The sequence below is a fragment of the Ailuropoda melanoleuca genome, chromosome 5 (assembly GCF_002007445.2).
Source record: "Ailuropoda melanoleuca isolate Jingjing chromosome 5, ASM200744v2, whole genome shotgun sequence".
Classification (NCBI taxonomy): Eukaryota; Metazoa; Chordata; class Mammalia; order Carnivora; family Ursidae; genus Ailuropoda; species Ailuropoda melanoleuca.
Genome location: NC_048222.1, coordinates 123,225,886 through 123,251,460, shown reverse-complemented (window position 1 = coordinate 123,251,460; position 25,575 = coordinate 123,225,886). Strand labels below are relative to the sequence as shown.

Below are 25,575 nucleotides of genomic sequence, written 5' to 3'. Positions count from 1 at the left end.
TGCTTTTGTTTTTTTTTGAAACTACAAATCTTACCTAGTTTTCATTCCACTTCCTTTTAAAAATTTTTCTTTTCAGTTTTATTGAGGTATGATTGACAAATAATCATTGTATATATTTAAGGTATATAACAGAGGGTTCTTTTACATAGGGTCTATCACAATCTTTTTCCAGAGTACAAAGAATTGCATATTGTACACTAGCTTTTGATAGCCTTAGAAAGCCTTCATAAGCTTAAATTAATTTCCATTTATTTTTATATAAACATTTATAAATCCTTCCTGATAATATTAGTTTGAACAGAGCTCAAACTAGAACGCAAAAGTTGGAAAAGTTTGAAAGAGCATGCTTTCTCATTATTTTTTTCCTCTATTACCGTTTCAAATTCCTTCCCTTTACACATGAAAAAATAAAATCAGTGTTAAATACATGCTCCTTTATCATGGTAAATATAGCCTGCTTAAATTCAGTTTAATTTAGTCGGTTAAATGATCACTTTCACTAAGTATAAGAATTCCAAAACCAAATTTCTAGGTTATAAAAAAATGATTTTTCATAGATAATTATAAAATCAAAATTGCAATAAAGAACTTGTAATCTCCATTTATAAATGAAGAAACTGAGGCACACAGCTAGAAAGTAGAACAGAGATTCAAATCCATACAAGAAAGGAGATGCCTAGGATATAAAACTGTAAAATTCCCTTATGTAGAATCACAAATTTCCATGTTGAAAACAGGATATATATATAACATAGTTTCCCAAATATTTCAATTACTATGAGGGAGGAAAAAAGGAGAAAAAGTAATTTGGAGAAGTATAATTTTTGAAAAATATAATTCTATAATCTTTGAAAATTGAGGAAAACACTGCATCAGAAGAAAACACAGAAAAATGAAAAATATAAATTTAGGTGAGTGGATAATTATTTTTGTCTTTAAATTTTTTCTTGGGCATTGAAATATATTTTTTACAAGATTTATTATTTATTTTAGAGAGAGAAAAAGAGTGTGCACACGCATGCATGTGAACCAGTGGGGGGAGGGGCAGTGGGAGAGGGAGAGAAAGGATCTCAAGCAGACTCTCCACTGAGCACTGAGCCAGATGCAGGGCTCAATCTGACGACCCTGAGATCATGACCTGGGCCGAAACCGAGAATCAGATGCCCAAGTCACTGAGCCACACAGGCACTCATGGTATTAAAATATTTTTCTAAAAAATATCTAATTAATTTATTTGACAGACAGAGACACAGTGAGAGAGGGAACACAAGCAGGGGGAGTGGGAGAGGGAGAAGCAGGCTTCCCACTGAGCAGGGAGCCTTATGCGGGACTCAATCCCAGGACCCTGGGATCATGACCTGAGCAGAAGGCAGGCAGGCGCTTAATGACTGAGCCACCCAGGCACCCCTAAAATATTTTTATAAGACACAAAAATCATGTCAAAAGATTTATGATTCAGTTAAAATATACATTTGGTAGCTACATTTTTAACAACCAGGGAGGGTATATATTATGAATTTTGTTACCTCTTAACTATTCTTGTAAATTGTAGAAAATCAGTAAGTATAATTTTGCTATTCTGTTATTATCATTCATAAATAATGATTAACACAGATTTTAAAAATTCTGTTTATTCAGAATATAGTTTTAAAAACTTTACAGCACTCACTTGATTGGCCAGTTGTAATTGTTCTCGTAGATTGGTGACTGTTTCATCATCTGTATATATATCATTTCCCATGTCTATGCCAAAGGGAAGGGTCTCCAGTTGCTTTTCAACAGCATCTTTTAATTCGCTGTGCAACCTTTAGAAAAAAGAGTTAACACAGTAATAATATAAATTCATTTTACCAACAGTAATCATTGTTTCAAGGTAAACAAACATTTGGGTCAAAAAACATTCTTTAAAAAAATTCTTTACACAAAAATAATTTTTAAGTAGACCTCAAAAATTAAATTGTTAACCACCATTAAATACTGCGCTATGAAAATAAAAATACAACAATTTCAAATGATTAAATTTGTCAGAATTAATTTAAGAATAATTCAGACTGTCCTAAGGAGATTTTAGTTATTCAAGAAAGTAAAATTCAGATATTACACCCTATTAATTTATAAAACAGGCCATTCAGGAAAAAAAAATGTAAATGTAACAGTGGTTTCATCTAGTCAATTAAAAGGAAATGGGATATAAAATATTGTAGAATTATTTATTTTCTTCATCATGTTTCCCAAAACTCAGGTAACATTTTACTAAATCCAGTTAATAAACAGAGTAGAATAAAATTGCTGCTGGTTATAAAATCAAGATGATTAGAGGCTTTATTTTTCAGCATATTTTACATAAGCTTGACCAAAACTCTGAATGCCTTAAATTCAATATTAATCTGAACATTAGATTATAAATATTTTGTATTTTAAAACAGCTACCAAAAGAAAGCTATAGAAAGGTACATCTAAAAAGACTAAGTTTTACTTTAAAATGATACAAACTTAAAAGGAAAAATATTTTTGTAATATTAGAAAAACTTGAAAAACTTTAATGCATAAATTGTAAGCAGAAAATGTTATTTATAATGAACACACCTCAAGGTAGTTTCCCAAAGAAACTGTATCCACGTATTTAAAATAAAGAGAATTACCTACTGATATTAAAAAATCTCCTTTGAAACTAGAAAAAAATCAATCTTAATTTTTAGAATATATTTACTGAAAACAAAGTTCATCAAACACAATGAAACTCATAGGATAATTAACTTTAGAAACAACAAAAAAATTAATTACTCCCTAAGGAAAGGACAGAGGCTGCTAATTATTCCCTAGTTAAGAATTTTATCAATAATACAAACATTCATATTTTAAAATATTTCTAGTACTTTTATTTTTTTGTTTTTTTTAAGTTTTTAATTTTAATTCCAATATAGTTAACATACAGTGTTATATTAGTTTCAGGCATACAATACAGCAATTCAACAATTCTATACATTACTCAGTGCTCATCACAAGTGCACTCCTTAATCCCCATCATCTATTTCACCCATTCCCCCAACCACCTCCCCTCTGGCAACCATTAGTTTGTTCTCTATATAGGTCTGTTTCTTGGTTTGTCTCTCTCTTTTCTTCCCCCACTTTGTTCATCTGTTTTGTTTCTTAAGTTCCACACATGAATGAAATCGTATGGTATTTGTCTTTCTCCAACTAACTTATTTCACTTAGCATAATACTCTAACTCCATCCATGTCATTGCAAATGGCAAGATTTCATTCTTTTTTATGGCTGAATAATATTCCATTGTAAGTATGTATACATACACAACTTCTTTACCCACTCATCTATTGATGGACACTTGGGCTGCTTCCATAATTTGGCTATTGTAAATAATGCCGCAATAAACATATGGGTGCATATATTTTTTTCAAATCAGTGTTTCTATGGGTAGATACTCAGTAGTATGATTGCTGGATTGTAGGGTAGTTTTATTTTCACTTTTTTGAGGAACTTCCATACTGTTTTCTACAGTGGCTACACCAGTTTACATTCCCATCAACACTGCACAAGGGTTCCTTTTTCTCCACATCCTTGCCAACACTTTCAGTTTCTTGTGTTTCTGATTTTAACCATTCTGACAGGTATAACGTAATATCTAACTGTGGTTTTGAAATGATTTCCCTGATAAGGAGTGATGTTGAGCCTGTTGAGCATCTATATGTCTTCTTTGGAGAAATATCTGTTCGTGTCTTCTGCCCATTTTTAAATTGGATTATTTGGTTTTTGGTGTTGAGTTATATAAATTCTTTATATATTTTGAATACTAACTGCTTAGGAGATATGTCATTTACAAATATCTTCTTCCATTCTGTAAGTTGCCTTTTAGTTTTGTTGATTGTTTCCTTTGCTACACACAAACTATTTATTTTGATGTAGTCTCAGTGTTTTATTTTTGCTTTTGTTTCCCTTGCCTCAGGAGACCTATCTAAAAAAATGCTGCTTTAGCTGATGTCAGAGACATTTCTGCCTATGCTTTCTTCTAGGATTTTTATGGTTTCAGGTCTCTCATTTAGTTCTTTCACCCATTTTGGATTAATTTTTGTGCATGGTGTAAGAAAATGGTACAGTTTCATTCTTTTGCATGTAGCTGACCAGTTTCCCCACACCATTTGTTCAAGAGACTGTCTTTTTCCCATTGCATACCCTTACCTCTTTTGTCAAAGACTGACCATATAATCATGGGTTTGTTTAAATATTTCTAGTATTTTAAAAAATATTTACTTTATAATATAAAACATAATAAGAGTTTTTAAAAAGCCATCCCAAGTCCCAGGGAAAAACCATCATGGTGTGGTATATTTTCTAGCAGAATTTTTGCAGGTATACCATGGTGTGGTATATTTTCTAGCAGAATTTTTGCTCTCCATTAAAAATAGACAGATACACCACACTGTTAATATTTTATAACCTGCCTTTTAAACGGTATTACTGAAACATATGCATTCTTCCAGACTATAAAATATTTCCCTATAAATACTTCAATGATGGCATAATATTCCATTATTTCCATTATACAGATATTTGCATCATAAGTCAACTCAGGTAAACCCCTTACAGTAATTTTAAATGAAATAAAAAATAGTAAAATTAATATTCACTTAGTACACTAAAAAATTAGAAACATTGAGAATTAAACGTTTTATTTTTTTGTAAAAAAAAAAAAAACCTCATCCCTTATGTTCAACAGTACAGTTGTAAACAAAAGTAAGACAGTTATTAGTATTTTTACAAAAATTTTTAAAGGCCACAGAAAAATCAAAATCTTCATCCATTGATTATTAAGATCACTTTCCGGAGTTTGAGCTTGCATGGTCATTTTTATAGTCCTGCACTATGATACATAGCAAGGACTGCCTATGTATAGCTTATTTTTTGTTTTAGTATCTCTAGTCCACAGAGATGGGGTATCCAATCTTGCAGTTTATAATGCCTGCTGTCTCTTGCCCAATGTGCCCAGATTCCCCAGGTGTTTTATAATTTCGGGTTTAGTTTACTATTTTTTTTAAAGATTTTATTTATTTATGCGACAGAGATAGAGACACCCAGCGAGAGAGGGAACACAAGCAGGGGGAGTGGGAGAGGAAGAAGCAGGCTCATTGTGGAGGAGCCTGATATGGGGCTTGATCCCATAATGCCGGGATCACGCCCCGAGCCAAAGGCAGACGCTTAACCGCTGTGTCACCCAGGAGCCCCATAGTTTACTGACTTTTTTCTAACCTGTTTTGCAAATTCTTAGAAATCACTGATTTTTAGATTTTCTTTCCTAATATATACAGTTAAGACTTTGAATTTCCTCTAAGAATGGATTTAGCTGCACCTATAAGCTTTGTTGCTTTATTTTCATTATCAACCAGTTAAAATTATGCTCTAATTTCTCACTGTTAATCCTCTGACCTTTAAGTAATATTTAGAAGCTGCTTAACTAAAGAACAGTTGGGGATTTTCTAGTTACCTTTAAAAAACTGATTTCTAGTATAATTTTCACTGTCATCAAAGAACATAAGCAGAATAATTTTGATACTTTAAAAATTCCTCAGTTACTTTTTTGAACTGGTTAATTGTGGAAATGTTATATGTGTACTTAGAACGAATATGTTTCTGAAGGTTTTGGGTATTAGTATTCAATATATGTCCCTTATAGATTCGTTAACTGCATTGTTCAAATATTTTTTTTTTCTGATTTTTTCGATTACGGAGAGCCGTTTTTATTTCCTGCTATTACACTTTTTCTCTGGGGTTTGGGGTGCCTTTTTAAAAATTCTTGTCATAGGGACACCTGGGTGGCTTAGTTGGTTATGCATCTGCCTTTGGCTCATGTCATGATCCCAGGGTTTGGGACTGAGTCGCGCATTCAGCTACTTGCTCAGCAGGAAGCCTGATTCTCCTTCTGCCTGCTTCTCCTTCTGCCTGCTTCTCCCTCAGCTTGTGCTCAAGCTCTATCTTTCTAATAAAATCTTAAAAAAAAAATTCTTGTTATATTTAAGTATTGGTCATTTTTCCCTTACGAACATTTTCTATAAGAAAAAGTAAATATTTAAAAAAATAGTATAAGAGATTTAAAAATAACCTTTTGTTATTGATACTTTTAAGTGCTTTTAAAAAATTTAATTGGTCTGTCTTGCTACTCAGTGCTATAATTGAATTTTTTGATTCTAGAAAACAGAAAAATTGAAGAATTTCCATTCTGAGTCTTTGTTATTGAGTATTTACAAATTTAAAACTGTCACATCTTTTGGGAATATTGAATCTTTTATCATTATGAAATATCGCTTATATCTCTAATAATCTGTTCTGCATTAAAGTCTACTGTGTCCGATATTATCAGCTTTCTTTTGGTTAGCACTTGCATGGTATATCTATTTTCCATCCTTTTATTTGCATCCACTCTATATTACATTTTTGGAATCTCTCGATAAGTATGTAGGTTTCTTTTTTTAATCTACTCTGATATATGACTTTTTTTTTATGATTTTTTATTATATTATGTTAGTCACCATACAGTACATCTCCGGATTCCGATGCAAAGTTCGATGCTTCTTTAGTTGCATATAACACCCAGTGCACCATGCAATACGTGCCCTCCTTACTACCCATCACCAGTCTATCCCATTCCCCCACCCCCTCCCCTCTGAAGTCTTCAGTTTGTTTCTCATAGTCCATAGTCTCTCATGTTTCACTCCCCCTTCTCATTACCCCCCTTTTCTTTATCCCTTTCTTCCCCTACCGATCATCCTAGTTCTTATGTTCCATAGATGAGAGAAATCCTATTATAATTGTCTTTCTCTGCTTGACTTATTTCACTTAGCATTATCTCCTCCAGTGCCGTCCATGTTGCAGCAAATGTTGAGAATTCGTTCTTTCTGATAGCTGAGTAATATTCCATTGTATATATGGACCACAGCTTCTTAATCCAGTCATCTGTTGAAGGGCATCTCAGCTCCTTCCATGATTTGGCTATTGTGGACAATGCAGCTATGAACATTGGGGTGCATATGGCCCTTCTCTTCACTACGTCTGTATCTTTGGGGTAAACACCCAGTAGTGCAATGGCTGGATCATAGGGTAGCTCAATTTTTAACTTTTTAAGGAACCTCCACACTATTTTCCAGAGTGGCTGTACCAACTTGCATTCCCACCAACAATGTAGGAGGGATCCACTTTCCCCACATCCTCTCCAACAATTGTTGTTTCTTGACTTGTCTATTTTTGGCCATTCTAACTGGCGTAAGGTGGTATATTAGTGTGGTTTTGATTTGAATTTCCCTGATGGCTAAAGGTTTTGAACATTTTTTCATGTGTCTGTTAGCCATTTGTATGTCTTCATTGGAAAAGTGTCTGTTCATATCTTCTGCCCATTTTATGATTTGTTTATTTGTTTCTCGTGTATTGAGTTTGAGAAGTTCTTTGTAGATCTTGGATACCAGTCCTTTATCTGTGGTGTCCTTTGCAAATATATTCTCCCATTCCGTGGGCTGTCTCTTAGTTTTTTTGACTGTTTCCTTGGCTGTGCAGAAGCTCTTTATCCTGATAAAGTCCCATAAGTTCATTTTATCTTTTATTTCTCTTGCCTTTGGAGATGTGTCGTGAAAAAGGTTGCTCTGGCCGATGTCATAGAAGTTGTTGCCTATGTTCTCCTCTAGAATTTTGATGGATTCCTGTCTCACATTGAGGTCTTTCATCCATTTGGAGTTTATTTTTGTGTATGGTGTGAGAGAGTGGTCAAGTTTCATTCTTTTGCATGTAGCTGTCCAATTTTCCCAGCACCATTTATTGAAGAGACTGTCTTTTTTCCACCGGATGTTTTTTCCTGCTTTATCAAAGATTAGTTGCCCAAAGAGCCGAGGGTCCATTTCTGGGTTCTCTATTCTGTTCCATTGGTCGATGTGTCTGTTTTTGTGCCAGTACCATGCTGTCTTTGTGATCACAGCTTTGTAGTACAGCTCGAAATCCGGCATTGTGATGCCCCCAGCTTTGTTTTTCCTTTTCAACAGTTCCTTGGAGATTCGGGGCCTTTTCTGGTTCCATACAAATTTAAGGACTATTTGTTCCAGTTCTTTGAAAAATGTCCTCGGTATTTTGATCGGGATAGCATTGAAAGTGTAGATTGCTCTGGGTAGTATGGACATTTTAACTATGTTAATTCTTCCAATCCATGAGCATGGAATATTTTTCCATCTTTTTATGTCTTCCTCAATATCTTTCAAAAGTGATCTATAGTTTCTAGCATATAGGTCCTTTACGTCTCTGGTTAAGTTAATTCCAAGGTAACGCATGGTTTTTGGTGTTATTGTAAATGGGATGGATTCCCTAATTTCTCTTTCTTCAGTCTCGTTATTCGTGTATAGAAATGCAACTGATTTCTGGGCATTGATTTTGTATCCTGCCACCTTACTGAATTGTTCTATAACTTCTAATAGTTTGGGAGTGGATTCCTTTGGGTTTTCCATATAGAGTATCATGTCATCTGCAAAGAGAGACAGTTTGACTTCTTCTTTGCCGATTTGGATACCTTTGATCCCTTTTTGTCTTCTGATTGCTGTTGCAAGGACTTCTAGTACTATGTTGAATAATAGTGGCGAGAGTGGGCATCCTTGTCGTGTTCCTGATCTTAAGGGAAAGGCTTCCAGCTTTTCCCCATTGAGAATAATGCTTGCAGTAGGCTTTTCATAGATGGCTTTTATGAGATTGAGAAATGTACCCTCTATTCCTACACTCTGAAGGGTTTTAATCAGGAAAGGATGCTGTATTTTGTCAAATGCTTTTTCTGCATCAATTGAGAGGATCATATGGTTCTTGAGTCTTTTCTTGTTGATATGATGTATCACATTGATTGATTTGCGAGTGTTGAACCATGCTTGCATCCCAGGTATGAATCCCACTTGGTCATGATGGATAATCCTTTTAATGTACTGTTGGATTCTATTAGCAAGGATCTTGTTGAGGATTTTGGCATCCATATTCATTAGAGAAATCGGTCTGTAATTCTCCTTTTTGAGGGGGTCTTTGCCTGGTTTGGGGATCAAGGTAATATTAGCCTCATAGAATGAGTTTGGTAGCTTTCCTTCTGTTTCTATTTTTTGAAATAGCTTTAGGAGAATAGGTATTATTTCTTCTTTGAATGTTTGGTAGAATTCCCCAGGAAAACCGTCTGGGCCTGGAGTTTTATTATTTGGAAGGTTGTTTATCACTGACTCAATTTCTTCATAGTTAATTGGCCTATTTAAGAAATCTATTTCTTCCTGTTTCAGTCTTGGTAGTTTATAGGTTTCCAGGAAGGCCTCCATCTCTTCCAGATTGTTTAGTTTTTTGGCATATAGCTGTTGATAAAAGTTTCTAATAATCCTTGCAATTTCAATGGTGCTGGTCGTGACCTCTCCCTTTTCAGTCATAATTTTAATAATCTCAGTCCTTTCTCTTTGTTTTTGGACAAGTTTTGCCAGTGGTCTATCAATTTTATGGATTCTCTCAAAGAACCAGCTTCTAGTCCTGTTGATTTGCTCTCCTCTACTTCTGATATCTAATTCATTGATTTCTGCTCTAATTTTGGTCAACTGCTTTCTCGTGAGTGGATTAGGAATGTCCCTCTGTTGCTGTTTCAGCTTCTTGGGGTGAGAATATAAAAACTGCATTTTAGATTTTTCTATTCTTTTGAGTGAGGCTTGGATGACTATGTATTTCCCCTTAGGACTGCCTTTGCAGTATCCCATAGGTTTTGGACCTTTGTGTTTTCATTCTCGTTGGTCTCCATAAATTGTTTAAATTGCTTTTTGATTTCCTGGTTTATCGAGTCATTCTTGAGCAGGATGGTTCTTAATCCCCAAGTGTTTGCGTTTCTTCCAGGTTTTTCCTTGTGGTTGAGTTCCAATTTCAGAGTGTTGTGGTCTGAGAATATGCATGGGATAATTTCAATCTTTTGGTATCGGTTGAGACCTGTTTTGTGTCCCAGAACATGATCTAATCTTCAGAATGTTCCATGGGCATTAGAATAGAATGAGTGTTCTTTGGTTCTGGGGTGTAGTGTTCTATATATATCTATGAGGTCCAACTCGTCGAGCATGGCATTCAAAGCCTTTGATTCTTTGCTTAGTTTTTGCCAGGGTGTTCTGTCTAGTTCTGATGGTGGGGTGTTGAGGTCCCCTACTATTAATGTGTTTTTATCTATATGTCTCTTTATTCTGGTTAAGAGTTGGCTTGTGTATCTTGCTGCTCCCCTGTTGGGGGCATATATATTTATAATTGTCATATCCACTTGTTGGATACATCCTTTAAGAATAATATAGTGCCCTACTGTGTCTCTATCTATACCCTCTAGTTTAAAATCCAATCTCTCTGATATGAGAATCGCTACTCCAGCTTTCTTTTGAGGTCCATTTGCGTGAAAGATGACTCCATCCCCTTACTCTAAGTCTGAATGCATCTTTGGGTTCAAAATGAGTCTCTTATAGACAGCAAATGGATGGGTCATGGCTTTTTACCCAATCTGCAACCCTGTAGCATTTTATGGGAGCATTCAAGCCATTTAGATTGATAGAGATTATTGAGATTTTAATGATGCCATGTTGCCAGTAAAGTCTTTGTTTGTATCGGTTTAGACTTTCTGGTCTGTATCACTCTTGGGGCCTTTTTACCTTTATAGAGCCCCCCTTAATATCTCCTGTAGGGCTGGTTTCGTAGTTACGAAATTGGTTAATGCGTGGCGATTCTGGAACGTCTTTATTTCTCCATCAGTTCTGAATGACAGCCTTGCTGGATAAAGGATCCTTGGCTGCATGTTTTTCTCTGAAAGAGCTTTAAAAATGCCCCCCCCAAGCCTTTCTCTCATTTCAGGTCTCTGTAGACAGGTCTGACGTAATTCTGATACCTTTGCCTTGGTATGTGAGAAATTTCTTTGCCCTGGCCGCTTTCAATACTGTATCCTTGGATCTAATATTTGCGAATTGCACTATGACGTGATGTGGCGTAGGTTTGTCGTGGTTGAGCTTGGATGGGGTCCTCTTTGCCTCTTGGACACGAATGCTTGTTTCCCTTGCTAGATTAGGGAAGTTTTCAGCTACAATTTGTTCAAATATCTCTTCTAGACCTCTGTTTTTCTACACCTTCTCGGGGATGCTGATGATTCTGACTTTGGATTGTTTCATAGAGTCAGTAATCTCCCGTAATCTACTTTCGTGGGCGTGGATTTTTTTAAGACCAGCTTCTATTTTCGTTTTTTCTTCTACTAACCCATCCTCCAATTCGCTAATGCGTTCCTCTGCCTCGGTGATCCTGGCCGTCAGAGCCTCTAGTTTTGACTGCATTTGGCTCATAGAATTTTTAATTTCTGTCAGATTCGCTCTCATTTCTGCCCTTAGGGATTCTATATTCTCAGTAACATTTTCGTTAATACTTTTTTCAAGTCTACTCATCATCTTGACCGTTGTTACTCTAAATTCTATTTCTGATAATTTGGTTACATCCATATCCATTATTTCTGTGGCAGAGGCCACAGAGTCATTGTCTTTTCTTTGCTGGGGGGCACTTCTCCTTCTCGTCATTCTGATGAAGAGAGATTGCGGGGTTGTACAGAGCCCGAATTATTGACTAGGACCCAGGCCATGCACCCTTGTTTTATAGGGATCTTAGGGATGTGGGCTTCTTCTTTAAAGATTTTATTTATTTAAGAGAGAGAGACAGACAGTCAGGAAGAAAGGAACACAAGTAACCGAGTGGGAGAGGTAGAAGCAAGCTGCCAGAGGAGAAGCCCGATGAGGGACTCCTTTCTGGAATGCTGTGATCACGCCCTAAGCCGAAGACAGGCGCTTAATGACTGCGCCACCCAGGCGCCCAGGGTTGTGGGCTTCTTGATTTTTCAGCCTGCCTTCTGGGGGAGGGGCCTGCCGTGAGGATACTCAGGCCACCCTTTTTGGGTAGAGTCTCCGTGTCCCCTGTGAGGGATGATGGGGATGGCCATGCTGTGAACCGGTATTTCTGGGCTTTTGTTTTCTGGCGGCTTTCCCTGGCGGTCTGCTGTGCCTCTTCTGAAAGTCAGAGCAGCGGCGGCCGAAATTCAGCCTCTGTCTCAGAATAGAGGGATTGCGGACCATTCTCCACCTATGTTCTGGCCATTTTAACTGTGTTCCTGTTGGTGCTGCTCAACCCTGCAGCAACCCGGGATGTGCGCCCCACACCTGGCGTCCCAGCCCTCACTTCCAGGGCCGGCGCGTCTCTGTCCTTTGTGCTTCTAACACCGCCAGCCGCCAGCCGCCCTGCGCGTGCTCCTGGAGCTCCCAGTCTCAGTCTCCTCTCTTGTGGGTGCCGTCCGCTAGTCCGCCCGCTCCCCCGTGCAGTTGGCCCGCCAGCCGCCAGCCCCCCCTGCGCGCGCACCCCCGGAGGTCCCGGTCTCAGTCTGCTTCCAGTGAGCACACCGGAATTCCTGAGTTCCGTGAGATGCTTGGTGGCGCGTGCTCCCGGCTCACGGTCTCAGTCTGCTGTCTCGAGGGTGCAGGTCCGCGGTACGCCCGCTCCCCCGTGAAGGTGGCTACCGCCTCCCGGTGCCTGGACACAGCAGCTCCCTCTCCCTTCCGTTTATCTTCCAATATCTGTGCGCATTCACGGCTCCCCGCTTCGTACCTCGATACTCAGCACTGGAGATGTTCATTTGTAGAGATCCAGATGTATCTTCCTACGTCTCAGGCTGATTCCATGGATGTTCATGCTGGTCTAGTACCTATCCAGCTCGACTCAGGGTACTGGCTGAAAAAGGGGTCCCCTAATCCTCCGCCATCTTAACTCCACCTCTGTGATAAATGACTTTTAATTGTAGCATGTAATACACTAAAATTTAATATAATTACTGATATATTTGGGTTTATGTGTACTACCTTAGTATTTGTTTCTACATGCCCTGCCTATTATGATTTTCTCTCCTTTCATGCTTTCTTTTGATTACTTTTTTTAATGTGTTCATTTTAGGTGACTCTTTTTTAAAAATAAGACTTAATTTTTGAGCAGTTTTAGGTTTACAGCAAAAATGAGCAGAAAGTAGAGAGATTCCCCAATAAAGCCCTTGACCCCCCTCAGCATGACCCCCCCCACAAGAGTGGTATATTTCATTGCTAGTGATAAACCTACACTGACACAATTACCCAAAGTCTATAGTTTACATTAGGATTCACTCTCAGCTTTATATATCCTACAGTGACATGTATCCGTCACTAGTGTCTTACGGAATAGTTTCACAGTCTTAAAAATCTTATGTGCTCTACCTTTTCATCCTTTGTACTCTCACCCCTTCCCCCCAGCCCCTGTCAACCACTGATCATTTTATTGTCTCCACAGATTTTTTTTTTTAAGATTCTTTATTTGAGAGGAGTGTGTGTGTGTGTGTGTGTGTGTGTGTGTGTGCATGCGTGCGCAAGCATGGTCAGGGGAGGGGCAGAAGGCAAGGGAGACACAGTCTTAGGCAGACTGTGGGGCTTGATTTCACGACTCCAAGATCATGACCTGAACCAAAGTTAAGAGTTGGATGCCCAACCAACTGCGCCACCCAGGCAACCCTTGTCTCCATATTTTTGCCTTTTCTAGAATGTCACAAACTTTAGCCTTTTCAAATTCACTTCTTTCACTTAGCAATTTCTTTTTAGGGGCCCTCCATATCTTCTGCTGGCTTGATAGTTCATTCCTTTTTATTGCTGAATAATATTCCATAGTTTGGATATACCACAGTTTATTTATCCATTCACCTATTGAAGGACATCTTGGTTGTTTCCAAACCTTGGCAATTATGAATAAAGCTGCCATAAACATTCATGTGCAAGTTTTTGTGTAGACATAAGTTGTCAAGTCCTTCAGGTAAATATCAAGGAGTATGACCGCTGGATTGTTATGGTAAGAATAAGTTTCATTTTTTAAGAAATGACCGAACTGTCTTCCTAGGTGACTGTACATTTTGCTTTCCCACCAGCAATGAGTGAGGGTTCCTGTTGTTCTATATGTTTTTTTATTAGTCTATTTTTCTATGTATTAGCTTGCAAGTTATATATGATTCTTTACTTTCAGTGTTTACCCTGGAGATTATAACATGCATACAGAATTAGCAAAACTCTAAATTAAGTAAGTATTCTATTTCTTTTGGGTAAACCTGGAAGCTGAGAATATTTTAACTCTATTTACCCTTTTCCCAAGTTTATGATATTGCTGCCTTGTATTTTAATTCTCTACAGATAGAGACAATTAGAGATTCTCTACAGATATTTTAGAGACATTATTATTGTTTCACAATAGTTGATCTTCATTAAACTTTCTCCCATAGTTCCCCTTTCCTTTCTTTTTGTAGAACATCCAAGATTTTAATTTTGCTACTGAAAATTTTGTCAATTTCTTTTCATCTGAAAATGTACTTATATGACTTCTAGAAAAATGTTTCAATAGATATATAATTTTAAGTTAATAGTTTTTCTTTCAGCTTTGAAGATATTCCACTGTCTCCTGATTTCCATCATTTCTGTTGAGAAGTTCACTTATATCTTACTGCTGTTTCTTTGAAGATAATTTTTCGGCTTTGAACATTTTTAAAAATTGTCTTTGATTTTGTATTTGATCTTACAATAATGTATCTATAGTTTTTGTACTATCCTGCTTATGATACATGGTGTTTCTTTAATTTGTGGATTGATGTCTCTCTGCCCTCTCTCTCTGGGAATTAAGTTATATGAATTTTAGCTCTTTTCACTATTTCCCTTATGTCTCCTACATTATTTCCTGTATTTTTTTCTTTCCTTTTGTCTCTCTGATCTTCATGCAGAATATCTTTTTCAGACTTGGACTGCATTCCATTAATTCTCTCTTTAGTTATATTTTATTTCATTACTGTATTTTTTTTTTCAGTTTCAGAATTTTGGTTTGGTCTTTTTTTAGCATTCCCTGTTCTCTTATCAACATTCACAAAATTGCCTTTTTTCATCGAACATATTAAGCAGAGTTATTTTAAAGACCAATCCTGTGGATTTTTTCTATTGCCTATTATTTCTTATCATTTTTTAAAACTCTGCTGTCTTTAAAATATGAGCCAGATATTACATGTAAAAAAATATTTGGAGATATTTTGAGGCCTAGCAATAATGTTATCTTCCTCTAAAATGGTCTTTTTTTCCCCCCCAGGTGGCTAGGTGCATTATCAATCTCTGATCACCTTATATCTATATCTGAGATACAGGTAATTCCAAGCTATGTTTCAGATCTTTTTAGGACTAGTATATTTTGGGGGTCACTCTTACTCCTAGACTATCCCAATCCAATGCTTGGAAAGCTCCTGAGCCACTCACCCTCAAATTTGATGGGCCCTGACTTTCAATTTGAATCTCTCTAGCCCTATGAATTTGTTTCAAGCTCAGTTTTTCAACCTCTCTTTACCTCTTCCAGGATAGGGAGATGAGCCTAGGTGAAGGCAGCTCCAAAGGCAGGCTCATATCCCTGGATTTCATTATTTTCCCGGTCTTGCCCTATAATTCCCCACTGAGTCCAATTCATTTAAATACATGTGATTGTTGTCAAATTTTTGTCTCAATTTTCTAGTTTTTGTCTAGAATTTCTAGTTTTCCTCAGAAGAAGTCTGATTACCTAGTCTTGATATCATTGTAAACTAAACTTTCTAGTTCACTTATTTTCAACTTTATTTTTCAATTAATTAAAAATGTTCTAAGTAGGGGGCGCGCCTGGGTGGCACAGCAGTTAAGCGTCTGCCTTCGGCTCAGGGCGTGATCCCAGCGTTGTGGGATCGAGCCCCACGTCAGGCTCCTCTGCTGTGAGCCTGCTTCTTCCTCTCCCACTCCCCCTGCTTGTGTTCCCTCTCTTGCTGGCTGTCTCTATCTCTGTCAAATAAATAAATAAAATCATTAAAAAAAAAGTTCTAAGTGGGGCGCCTGGGTGGCTCAGTCACTAAGCGTTTGCCTTTGGCTCAGGGTGTGATCCCAGGGTCCTGGGATCGAGCCCCACATCGGGCTCCCTGCTCTGCCGGGAGCTGGCTTCTTCCTCTCCCACACCCCCTGCTTGTGTTCCCTCTCTTGCTGGCTGTCTCTCTCTCTCTCAAATAAATAAATAAATAAATAAATAAATAAATAAAATCTTTTAAAAAAATTAAAAAAATAAATAAAAATGTTCTAAGTACCAGTCTGGCTACATCTTGCTAGTTTGATATGTTGTTTATTCTAAAACGTTTTTAATTTTAGTTTTCAATTCCTTTTCATCTCAGGAGTTAGCTAGAAATGTAGTTAAAAAATTATTTGTGCCTGTTTTTTTTTTGCCCTTTTCTTTGAAACATAATTGTAATAATAAATTTGTAAATACTGATTAAATGAATTTTATCTAATTCTCCAAAGATATTAGCAGTATAATCAGAAAATAAAACCATTTAATTACTGCAAAGATTTAAGGAATTAATCTTTTTCAAAGCATCATTTTTTATGTATCGTTAGCAAATCTTGAAGATTAGACATCAATAATTTAATCATGTTCAACAAATATCTGAAGAGGTATTACATACAAGATAGTAAGACTTCTGGTTCTAGTTGTACTTATTCAAATATATAATAATTAAGTAAAAATGTAAGATCCTTAGGGCCACCTGGGTGGCTCAGTCAGTTAAGCATCTGCCTTCGGCTCATGTCATGATCCCAGGGTCCTGGGATTAAGCCCCACATCGGGCTCCCTGCTCAGCAGAGAGCCTGCTTCTCTCTCTCCCCCTGCTACTGCCCCTCTGCTGCTCTCCCCACCTCTCTGTCAAATAAATGAATAAAATCTTTAAAAAAAAATGTAAGAGCCTTGGGAAAATAAAGAAAGTTCCATCATTTTGGATGGCTTGATAGTAAGAAGAGAAATCATATAAAGCTTTGTGGAGGCAGTGTTATGCTTATTATTTTTTTTAAATAACATTTTTATTTACTTATTTAACAGAGAGAGAATGCATGCACACAAGCAGGTGGAGGGGCAGACAGAGGGAAAAGCAGGCTCCCAACCGTGCAAGGAGCCCAATGCAGGACTTCATCCCAGGACCCTGGGATCATGACCTGAGCCAAAGGCAGACGTTTAACCAACTGAGCCACCCAGGCATCCTTATCTTTATTATTAATAACTAATAGCATTAATTTTTTTCTGCTGTCACCACTGATTAGTTGATCTCTATTTTCTAGTGCAACTTCTAGAAAAAGTCTATCTTACTGGTTTAGCTAATTGCAAAACTGATTTGTTAAGAGAACTGATACACAGGCCACACTTAGGGAGCTAGACAATCAGGAAGCAAATATACCAAATGCTGGTTCCAAGATCACACCTTTTTGTATGAGATCCTGGGATTAGGATATTACTGTCAGAGAGTTATTGCCTGCAGGAACATCCAGCCTTAGCTTTAATAGAAGTGGCTGCCCAGAATTATCAGCTCTAGAGCGACACTACACTCGTTAGATTCACAGCCACAGAAATAGATCCTTAGATACTGCTTCTCCTCCTACTTATCTCCCAATTTAGGTCTCTTATAAGTACCTATCATTAGCAGAACCTAATTCATATCCTGAGCTAGTTTTTAGTTTTCCAGCCTCTGTAGTACAGGAAGGCATATTAAAAAGAGGCTGGAACAGTCAATCTACATCATAGCTGCATGAACCTGTTATTATGATCACACAATTTAATTAAATATGACCCAAAGTGGTAAAATTAAAGTATAAAAGAGTTTTTCCCCCCATGAAACCTAAACTGAAAATGAAAGGCTCAATAAAGATGAGTCATTAAATAACTACTGTTGAATTAGAGGTAAGTAAAGTAATTACAAAAGTCACAAAAATTATAAAATCACAGCAGATCAAAAGGAGATTAAAAGGATCTCTAAGTTTTTACTCTTCAAAGAAACTGAAACTGGAAATTATAAACAGTGAATTATATGGTTTATGCATAAAAGATAGAGACTATCCAATGGTGTTAAGTATAAAGCGGTAAGTAAGAATACACGACGGCCTTGCTCGCATGAAGGATACACTCTTCTAGATAAGAAAAAAATATATAAGCAGGCAAATAAATAATTTCAAGTAGTAACAGGTGCCATAAATAAAATAAAACTGTATTACAGAAAAAAGAAACGGGAAGAGAGTGGAAACACCTAGATAATGTGGTCAGGGAATTCTTTCCTGATAAAAAATCTGAACAAAGGGGCGAAGACAGTTCTGTGTGGGTCTGGAGAAGAGTATTCTAGGCAGAAGAATTAGGTAAGGTCTTCAGGGGGAAACTGGTTTGTCAGGTTTAAGGAAGCCAAATAAGAAGACTGGCATTACTGGAGACTAATAATCAAAGGGAACTGTGGTAAGAGTATATGTAAACACACATAACTAAAGAAAATAAACTCAGATATAAACAGAAACATAGAGAAATCAGGGTAACTCTGGCTTTATATGAGATTTGAAACAAATTTAAAACTTATAAATTAGGATTTTGGCAGACTTTTGGGGATGGTCTTCCTCACAGCACCTTAAGTAGCACAAGAACAGCAGTGTTTACCACAGACAATATATCAATGAATGAGTGCGGCTGTGAGTCAATAAACTTTTATTTACAAAAAGAGGTGGCAGGCCAAATTTGGTCCACAGGCTGTAGTTTATGATAACCTCTGACAGATGCAATTAAGTCTATCAATTTGTATATTTTGGCTGTAAGTAACAAAATGCCTAACAAAAAATAAGGATGGTCATTTTTTAAAAAGACTGATTGATTGACTGATTTGAGATAGAGAGAGCAAGCAAAAGTATACACACTATCGGGTGGTGGGAGGAGGGCAAAGGGAGAGAGGGACAAGCAGACTCCTCACTGAGCAAGGAGCCCAAAGGGCTCAGTCCCAGGATGCTGAGATCATGACCTGAGCTAAAATTAAGAATCGGATGTTTCACCGATTGAGCCACCCAGAATGTATGGTCATTTTTGTCTGTTTTATCACTGATGTATTCACTTGAATAGTGCCTGGTACTTACTAAGTAGTCAATAAATATTTATAAATGAATGACTGAATAAATATTTTATTACCTCATCTAATATTAAATCGGAAGGGTAAGTGGCTCCAGATTTGTTTCAACAGTTCTATAATGTAATAAGGACCAAAGGTTTTCTCATCTTTCCCTTCTTTCAATCTTGATATCTACTCCCATGGATATGAAATGGCTATTCTAACTTCACATATCACTTTCTAAAATGACAAGAAGCTGGAAGGAGGTAAAGCTTTCTTCTTGCCTGCCTCTTTTTTTTTTTTTTTAAATCAGCGAGAAAATTCTTTACCAGAAGCTCTACAACAGACTTTCTCTTATACTTACTTCACTGGCTAAAAGTAGGGTCCCATGTTCATTCTTAGACCAATCCCTGGCAAAAAGAAATTCAAACTAGTTTAAATAAAAGACTTATCACTTAAAATTGTGGAAGCAGCTCATCTTCCCTGAGCACACTGACACTGGAACAAAATCAGAGCTGAATGAAAGAATTAAAAATGGCTCTTATGGAGGCAACAAAGGATGTCTTCCATAGCCCGAATAATAATGTAACAAACAATAAAAATTGGTATTTAGTGCCAGAAAGTGCTGTACATATAATCCTGCATTTAATTATCTTACCTAATCTCCTTCCTCTGGTAAGTTTTGACGAGAAAAGATGGTATTACAGAAAAAAAAAAGTACCAAACAAAATATAAAACACTATATTCTCAACATAAACTAGATTTCAAGGAGCAGACTTAAAAATGGGAGGAAGGAAAGTATTTTTTCACCTCTTCCTTAGCCTGATTTAAAATGACTTCATTATTTCCTATATGTAGTCAATTCACACATTATATCCACTCATATAAAAATGTAAATATTAAAATGTTTCCAAAACCCAATGGTAGAACTGTATACTACTATATAATCCATGTCACTGCTAGCTTCCATTATTCAGAACTCACCATGTAAACATATTAAAGATATTTTCCTTAAAAATTATAAACTCTCTTGATTTTGCAGTTCTTTACTGCAACACATAAAGGTAGGATCTTGCCCTAAAAACATAGTAAGCAGAATTCACTTTAAAACCTGAGAACATTTTCAAGTTACTAAAAGTGCCTTTTTAATAAGCTCAGAATCCATTTTTCCCCACTTTCCTATTGTACTAGGAATAAATACATTCATGAGACATGACCACATTACTGTTAAATAGGTGAAGGCAGATTTTTAAAAGACTGGCTTAAAAAGACCTGGACATGAAAGGAAGTAAGTATGTGGAATCAAATATAGGAAACAAAATGATTATCACAACCATAGAATACCTTTTCTATCCCCATTACATTAAAATACAAGCTTAATCTACATACATTGGTGATTCAAAAATCTTAGCAATGTTCTTTACTAGGAATAGCATAGCTTATTAAATAACTTTTTTGAGAAAGAACAGTAAATCATAAAAAGTTAACGTTAGAAAAATTTCCATGGGGGAAAAAGAAATAAAAATTGAAAATCCAATTAAAAGATTTATTTTACACTTCAGCCAACTTTAGTAGCTTAAACATATGAAGCTTTCAGAAATTAGAGAAGAGGAGAAATAGTGAAACGTATTTTTTAAAATGGAAGGGAGAAGATGACAAAATAGTCAAAAGCAAGACATACAAATTCCATGGGAGTTCTAGATTATTCTAAAGAACAACATGCATTACACTAAAATAAATTAACCAAAAAAAGGAAACTGCTATATAACATAGCAAAATGCATACATAGAATGCTAGCTTTAAAAGAGCCCGTGTTTTAAATGATTTAGAACTAAAAAAATTTATTTTACCTTTTGGTCTAGTTATACAAGTCAACAACAAAAGATATATCAGATTTCAGCCCAGTTGCATGATCTTTAAAAGTTAAAATTAAGACACTTGGAATACAATAAAACTTTAAACATTTTTAGCCGAAAATAGGAGATCTTTATGATCACAGGTTGAAAGAGGATTTGTTAGAGACACAAAGAATTACAACTATAAGAAAAAAGATGGATTCAACTACCTTAAGATTAGAAACAAAATAGAAAACTCTTTTCATGAAATATATCATAACCTGGGAACAGATATATGAAACACCTATTGTCTAGCATGTTGTATGGTACTCTAGCAACATTATTCATTCCCATCCCTTTTCATCTTCCAGCCTCTACCACAGTGGCTGGAAATCTAAAACTCTATTTCCAGAGGCCCTTGTTGCTGGAGTTGTGGGTGGGATTAAAGTTTCACCAGTGAGAAGCACTTGAGGGGGATATGGAAAACAGAAGCGAGTTGAGAATATTTTTCTATTGGTATGACAGATAGCAAGCAAAATTGGATAGACATGAGGGTCTCTTACAGAGAATACTCTGTGCCTTGCTTTCCAATGGCAAGTCTCCAGCTTTATGGAAATGATGCTGTATGAGTAGCAACAGAGATGGTGGCAGTGCCATAAATTCCTGACCTCAAAATCACAGCCCCTAAGTTATGATCCTAAAACCAAGGATCTAGTAGTGCTTATATGTAAGTGACTAAATCCCTTCCTCTCTGAAATTTCTACAACTGTTACCGTTTACAGTATTATTATAGCACTGACACAGATCGGCACACCAACAAATATTCAGAATACAGAGTATATAAAGTACTTTGACAATTTAATAAGGAAAAGGTAAATAAAAAATGGGAAAAAGAAATGAACAAGCATTTAATGAGAAAAGAAAATCACATGGGTAAATAAACATATTAAAAATGGTTAACCATATTAGTATTCAGGGAAATGTTAAATTATAACCACAATGAAAAACCATTTAAGACTCAAAATAACAAAAATTAAGAAACCTGGTAAGACTAAGTGCTGATTAAAACATATAGATCAGTAAGAACTCATAAACATCACAGGTGGGAATGTAAATTGGTACAGCCACTTTGGAAATTAAGTTGGCATTATATTGTAAAACCGAATATTTACATAATCTATGACCTAGCAAGATTATCCCTTGAAACTCTTCTACTCGTTTGTGCATGAAACTGAGCAGAAAAAAAAAGTCCCAGAAGACTAAATGATACTATCTTTATATAGTTTATAAATACACAAAACTGAATAATATATTGTTAGGGATACACACACCTATTAAAAAGTTTAAAAAGAGAATGATAAACACTAAATTCAAGAAAGGGTTAATATCTGGAAGATGGCAGGAGAGGAATAGAATAGGGGAGGAAAACATGGGTAGATGTACCAGTATTGGTAAGCTTTTTAGCTCTTAACTGGATGGTGGGTTGACAGTTTTTGTTTTATCAGTATGTTTCATAACATACGTGACTAAAATAACTATACTATTAATGATTGCTAATATTTATAAAGTGTTTATTATGAGCCCTATTTCCCATTACGGTCAGCCCTAGGAAATAAGTTATTATTTCTAACTTATAGATGAGAAAACTAAAGCACAAAGAGGTTAAGTAATTGTCTAAGGCCGCACAGCTACTAAGTAATGGACCTAGGAATCAAACAGGAAATCAGGCTCCAGAGTCTGCAGTCATAACCAGTATACTATATGAATGAAATATCAAATAACAACAATAAAAGTTACCTAGGATAACAATAAAAGAATCAACAGTTAATTGATCTACCTTTCATTTTCCTTGACGACATTTTCAAGTTGTAGTTTCATCTCGCCCATCTGCTTCTGAAAGATTAAAATAATGGAATACATTTTGTAGACAGGTCTCTATTAATCCATTCCTATGCAAGCAGTCAGATTATATGGCACTAGGCTACTGATAAGAAACAATTCTTTTTTTTTTTTTAAAGATTTTATTTATTTATTTGACAGAGAGAGAGAGACAGCCAGCAAGAGAGAGAACACAAGCAGGGGGAGTGGGAGAGGAAGAAGCAGGCTCGATCCCAGAATGCTGGATTACGCCCTGAGGTGAAGGTAGACGCTTAACAGCTGCGCCACCCAGGCGCCCCAAGAAACGATTCTTTACTTCTAATAAGCATTAGTAAATACGGATATTTCAATGATACACAGAACATAATAAAACATTCATTTTGAAACAAATATAAAGAAAATATTTATATGACACACTGAGAAATATTTACAAATGCAATCCTATGATTTTAGATGTTTATAAAAAAACAGATGAGAGATACTCCTCAGTATGTCACTATAAAAAATACCAGACGATCCCCATACCCTGAATGTATTCTTAATTCACTTTAGTTTAGTTGAAGCCCATATAAGGGCTTGTATTTGAAAAAATAAAATGTTAATGGTGAAAAAGAAAATAGAGATCTTCTTTAGAAATAATTCACTCAGTCTCCTATTTGCCACCTTCATTAACTGTCTAAACTTTCCACACAATACACGGTTGCTCTGGTAAACCTACATTGTCACTAACATATACTTTAATAGGAAAAATGGAGAAAAAAAAGAATCACTAATTAAAACACAAATGAGAATAAAATATATACTGTAAAGAGAATGAACTTGGTATGATTCTCTCTGAGGAGATAAAGGTATTGTAAAATTTCAACAGGAAAGGAAAGGCATTTCAAGTAGGGAGAAATATGTGTAAAAGCAAAGAGGCAAAAGATATTAGAACACAGGAATGGTTGTCAGTTCTCATGAGAGTAAATGGGCAAGGGGAGAGCAGGAAGGAGGCCATGTAAAATTGCACTTAAAAAAAAACTGCAATCAACTCATGATATGTCCATTAGTCTTGATTGGGTATCGTAGGCTAAAGAAGAGGACCCAAGCCTGGAGTGAACCTGGCAAGGGAAGGGTGGAATAGGCAATGCTCCAAGCCCTTCTGCCTCCCTTTCAACCAGAGAAGCTGGTGGCAGCTTAGTCTAGGAAATCAGTAATAGCCAACTCTAAATACAAAGCTGGCTTTGGGAAAAGTGAACCTTTCCCAGGTCCTTGCTGTGAATGAATCACAATTAAACCAAAATGAATGGATTCACTATCAGATAATTGAGAAGTGACTATACATTGAGGATGTGGTGAAAGAAAACTGGAAGGCAGGCAGCAGGTCTTGAATGCCATGCTAACTAAGAGGTCTGGATTTTATTGTAGAATTATCCTGATTCTTATCATTAAAAAAAAAAACTGATCTTAAAAGTTGCAAAATCTTGCAAGACCTTTAAAAGTTGCAAAAATATTTATTCAAATTACTGAAATAATTAGAATATATATACAATAGCCAGGTTTAAAAGGTGAATCATTATGGTTACACTAAAGATTCTTAACTGTAAAGTATTTCAAAATATTTAATAGTTGAAAGGAAACAAAACCTTAGTACCCTCATATTATCAAATTTTCCCTTATTTACATTTTTGGAAGAAAATTTTTCATATAGAGAACTATAGCGATACTTTCCTTGCTTTCAAGATAAACTATTTTTTTATTGGGTCAATAAATCCTAAAAACTAGTTCTAATCAGTAATATCTATGTGAGCAACTGTTCTTAGGTGTGTCTGTCAGCATCGTTTTTTGCACTCTAAAAGTAACAACTACTCTTGTTATAGACCCTTGAGCTGGCTTTCTGCTACAGTTTTCTCTCAGTTTTCTCTCTCTTGTAATTAATTCAATAATCACAGATTGAGAATGCTAAATGGGAAAATGAAGTTAAACACCTTAGTAAAATAGCTGATTAAAGAGATACAGAAATCACACAGATTAGAAAAAATTAAAAATTTAAAAGTTTAATTCACGATAAATAGTTATCCCATTTTATAACAATCAAACCACAGAATATGTCATTATATCAATTCTGAGTGAATTCAGCAGAAACTTTAAACTCACTAGCCATAAAATAAAAGCAAAATGCCATTTGTGCAGAAGAGAGCTTTCTGTTGCTCTTTAATTGTCAATTAGAAAGATTAAAAGAGATTACTATGGTTGGGTTCAAACTTAAATGACGACAGGCTTAAAAAAAAAAAAGCACATAGTAAAGACTAGGAAAACCTAACTAACATACAATAAAACAGGAACTGCAATTTAAAGAAATGCTTGTTTTTGAAATTTGGGTCTATAGGATCACTTTGTAATTTTATATATTAGAGGATTAATCCTGGAAATGAAAGTATAAATAATTTCAAATGCAATGGAAAACCTAACTTATTTTTAGAAGATGTAAGCATTATGTGTTCTTTTAATAAAATACTTTTAGTCAATCCATTAATTTATAAATAGGAGATTGTTAAGCTAGATCTAATCATCTTGTTCTAATAAGCCCTGGTTTTTATTCCTCCATCAAAAATTGAGGGTTTATTATGCACTAGACTTCGAAGCATATGGTAGGATCTCTTGCTGTCCCTGCCTGAAGACAAGACAGAGATATAAATAGAGCTCTTAGTGTTTGCCACATTTACAGCTCCCTTCTGAGGAAATCAGTCTTAAGGTGTTTTTTTATATAATGTTGCTACACTTTCCTTTTTTTAAATTTTTTTTATGATTTTTTTTATTATATTATGATAATCACCATACAGTACATCCCCGGATTCCGATGTAAAGTTCGATGCC

General features: G+C 35.9%; 1 protein-coding gene across 8 annotated transcripts in view; it reads right to left on the bottom strand.

The window, feature by feature from the left end:
• The window catches only part of SCLT1 (sodium channel and clathrin linker 1), a 210,684-nt gene that overhangs the window by 160,758 nt on the left and 24,351 nt on the right, over window positions 1–25,575 (bottom strand). For all 8 annotated transcript variants that reach the window (XR_004625840.1, XR_004625838.1, XR_004625841.1 and 5 more), the window contains exons 6-7: window positions 22,679–22,734; window positions 1,670–1,805 (exon numbers count right to left, since the gene is read on the bottom strand). Coding sequence is in view for 3 of the 8 variants with exons in the window: in XM_002925493.4 (XP_002925539.1) it covers window positions 1,670–1,805; window positions 22,679–22,734 (192 nt within the window). In the remaining 5 variants the exon portion in view is untranslated. The remainder of the gene's footprint in view (window positions 1–1,669; window positions 1,806–22,678; window positions 22,735–25,575) is intronic.